We start from the raw sequence: 3397 nt of genomic DNA, 5'->3' as shown, positions 1-3397 counted from the left end.
AAATCCGAATTTTATTATAATATGTGATTAATAAGGTAATATTATAATATATAATTAATAATTTTAATAAAATTTATAAACATTTAATGTAATTTACCTCAACAATTCTGCAATATTATTTTAAACAAAGCTGTTATCCTTACAAAATAAATTACGGTATTGTTTGGACACGTTATTTTTTGATGGAAGTAGCAAAAACATATTAAAATATTTTCATTAAATATCATATTTCGAAAAAAAAAACCATAAAAAATCAATAATGTAACATAGAAACTTTTTTTTTGATTTTTTAATTTAATATTTAAAACAACATACATGATTTGTGCTGTATAAAATACAAAAAATTAAATAAAAAGAAATTTTAGTGTACAATATTTGAATTTTAAATAGAAATAACTTTTATACAGTGCTATTAGCCTATTTTACTCGTATATGTAGCCATCATGTAGATACCATGTATTTAATGAAACCAAACATTAAAATATTTTTAATTGTAATTAATACTATAGCAGACAGCAGTAATTTGTTAATATTGTTACAGTCATGATGGTCCATCATATCGTGTATGTTCATACAACATTTCTTGGATAATATTATTATTTTAAATGATTTAAATTATTAGCTGTACGTATATTGGCACTATTCTGCGGTAGAACACGATTGCGTACGGTCTTTATCGACATACGCAATCGTGAACATTAAATGTTCACGATTGCGTACGATTTTTATCTGCAACTTTGAAGCACTGTTGCCATTTGCTTTGAACTTATAGAACAGGGGTTATATAAGTATACTATACGAAATCGGATATTTTAGGATATTCGCACTCGATAAAATATTATGTATACTGCAGTATACCTATCATTTAATAACTCAGTGAATAACCGTCGTTGGATTATCAACTTCCTCGCGTGTTTCGTGTTTTTCTAGTGAAATATGGAAAATAAAGTTAATTTTATAACTTCTGAAAAAAGTAAACCACTAGTTTTACTAAATTTGCATAAATATCGGTTTATTAGAGAAAGAAAGGACGGAATGAAAAAATGGTTGTGTACAAAAAAAACATGTTATGCGAGTATTTTGACAAATGGAGAGTATGTCCATGAAACAATTAATGAACACAACCACACTGAAAATTCAAAACAGAACATTGAACGACAAGTATTACGGGAAGCTTGTAAAAGAAAATCAAATGATACTATTTGTGTAAGACCCATAAAAATAATTAGAACCGAACTTATAGGGAACAGTCACTCTGAAATCGAACACAGAGATGTACGATCAATTCGAAAAGCAATGTACGATAAACGTCGAAAAAATTATCCCGCTTTTCCAAAATCACTAAATGAGTCAATTGAACAACTTAAAGCAATGGAAGATGACGATGTAATACAATTTCAAGGTAAACAATTTGTTTTTATTCCCGACAATAAATCGTTTGTTTGTGTTACTACACAACAAAATCTTTATTTTATGACAAGTACAAGTGAATTTTTCGCTGATGGTACTTTCAATTATGCACCAAAATTTTTTGCCCAATTGTACACAATCAATGGTTATAAAAATGGGTTTTATGTACCAGTGGCATACTTTTTATTACCAAATAAATCAAAAAAAATCTACGCAGAAATGTGGTTGTTTTTACAAGAACTATGCGAAAAAATTGTTTTTAAAAATTTATTGGTTCTTAAATTACATTTGGATTTTGAAATCAGTGCCCATGAAGCGGCAAAAGAAGTTTTCCCAAACATCGAAATAGATGCATGTCGATTTCACTTAGGACAGTCTTGGTGGCGCAAAGTGAGTTTATTGAATTAAATAAATTAAAATCAATAGATCAATACATTTGCGTTATTTGTAGATTAATTCTGAAAAAGAACTTCGTTTGGCCTACACTAAAAACTCCGATTTGGGAAAATGGTTAAAACTTTTTTTTGGATTACCATTTTTACCTTTTCAAGATATTCAAAATGCGTTTGGTGAACTCATATCAATTTGTCCCGATTTAAATATTGGATGTTTGTTTTCTGACTACATTTTAAATACATACGTGGAGAATGGTTGTTTATTTCCACCAGAAATTTGGGCACAAGAGCCATCCGAAAATCCTCAGTAAATATTCAACTATATAATTTCTATAATAACTATGATTTTGTATTTATTTTTATTTTTTTTTAAGTACGACAAATGGATCTGAAAGTTTTCATCGAACTTACAACGCTCAATTTCATAGCTCCCATCCTTCTGTCCATGTAGTTATTTCAATTCTAAAAGAAACGCAAGTGGAAACATGTACGAAAATTCAATCAGTATTTAAAGGTCGGATTAAAAAAATGGAAAATGCTGATTTAATTGGTATAAAAGAAGCCATGAAAGAATATAACAAGTACAAAATTCATAAAAATATTATAACATATTTGTCAAAAATGTGTTATTTAAGTGGTACCAAGATATAATATTTTTTATTATATTATTTTAACATTTTATTATTTTTAAATTTTTAATTTTGTATACTATATCATAATATATTTGTCGAAAATTGATTTTTAAATGGTACCATAACTTAAGTAATTTTTCCAATATTTAAATTTTACTGATCACAAATAAAAACATAAATTTGGCAACGTTGCACAGTAAATCGTACGCAACCGTTTGACTTTTGGGGTAAATATTAAAGTTAATGGTTTAACGTACGCAATCGTGTTAATGTACGCAATCGTGTTTTCAAAAAGATACATCATACGCAATCGTGTGGTACCCCTATTCTGAACATCATTAATAATAAAAAAAAAAACCCTATTATAGAAATCTTATACTTGTACAAGAAATTTCAACAATGGTATAACCGCCTTTTCATCACGCCCACCCATATACAATACATTTATAGTGCCTATCAAATGTTTTCAGGTAACTCACCAAAGTCGGCGACAACGGACTGCGTTGTATTTTGCCACCATCATCACTTTTACGATATATTTTCTGGCGATTTCTATATAAATATTTGTGTTTAAGCATTGACCGTCTGTCGAAACGCGTAAAGCGTTAAATTTCGTCAGTGTTCCAGTTTCTCCAAAATTCCTGTTTGCCAGACAGTGCATTTATACAAGGCTTATAATATACAGTTTGTTTTGAAATCCATTTGAAGGTGTTTCAAGGTAATATTGTCAAACAAAAATAATGCTTGATATTTTATAACGTTTGGTTTAAATATTCAGAAATGCTATTTTAAGAATGTAATAATCGAAAGTTAAATATTTAAGCATATAATTAACGCAAACGATATGAAAACCATGGTCATTGAAAAAAAGACATATTTCACGATTTTGAAAACGTTCATCTTTAATTTTTTAAATAAGAAGTATATATTATTATGTGTCATAATTTAATAGCATGTTAA

The 3397-nt window shown here is 28.0% G+C and overlaps 1 protein-coding gene across 1 annotated transcript; it reads left to right on the top strand.

Annotated features, from left to right (window-relative positions):
- The first annotated feature begins 981 nt into the window (after window positions 1-981).
- On the top strand, window positions 982-2116 carry LOC112593292. The gene is made up of 2 exons (XM_025337661.1): window positions 982-1800; window positions 1862-2116. Exons 1-2 carry the CDS (start codon window positions 1036-1038, stop codon window positions 2114-2116), a joined length of 1020 nt encoding a protein of 339 aa, XP_025193446.1. The 5' UTR covers window positions 982-1035.
- Window positions 2117-3397: the final 1281 nt, after the last annotated feature.

The sequence above is a fragment of the Melanaphis sacchari genome, unplaced genomic scaffold (assembly GCF_002803265.2).
Source record: "Melanaphis sacchari strain LSU unplaced genomic scaffold, SCAv2.0 Contig1_pilon_pilon, whole genome shotgun sequence".
NCBI lineage: Eukaryota > Metazoa > Arthropoda > Insecta > Hemiptera > Aphididae > Melanaphis > Melanaphis sacchari.
The sequence above is the reverse complement of the archived record's forward strand: the minus strand, read 5'-3'. Positions and strand labels throughout refer to the sequence as shown.

What these genes read in the sequence shown, in the direction of transcription:
- LOC112593292 (XM_025337661.1), top strand. Translation starts at nt 1,036, where the DNA reads ATGAAAAAATGGTTGTGTACAAAAAAAACATGTTATGCGAGTATTTTG. An exon ending in GACAGTCTTGGTGGCGCAAA is followed by an intron (nt 1,801 to 1,861) that starts GTGAGTTTATTG and finishes CGTTATTTGTAG; the next exon opens with ATTAATTCTGAAAAAGAACT.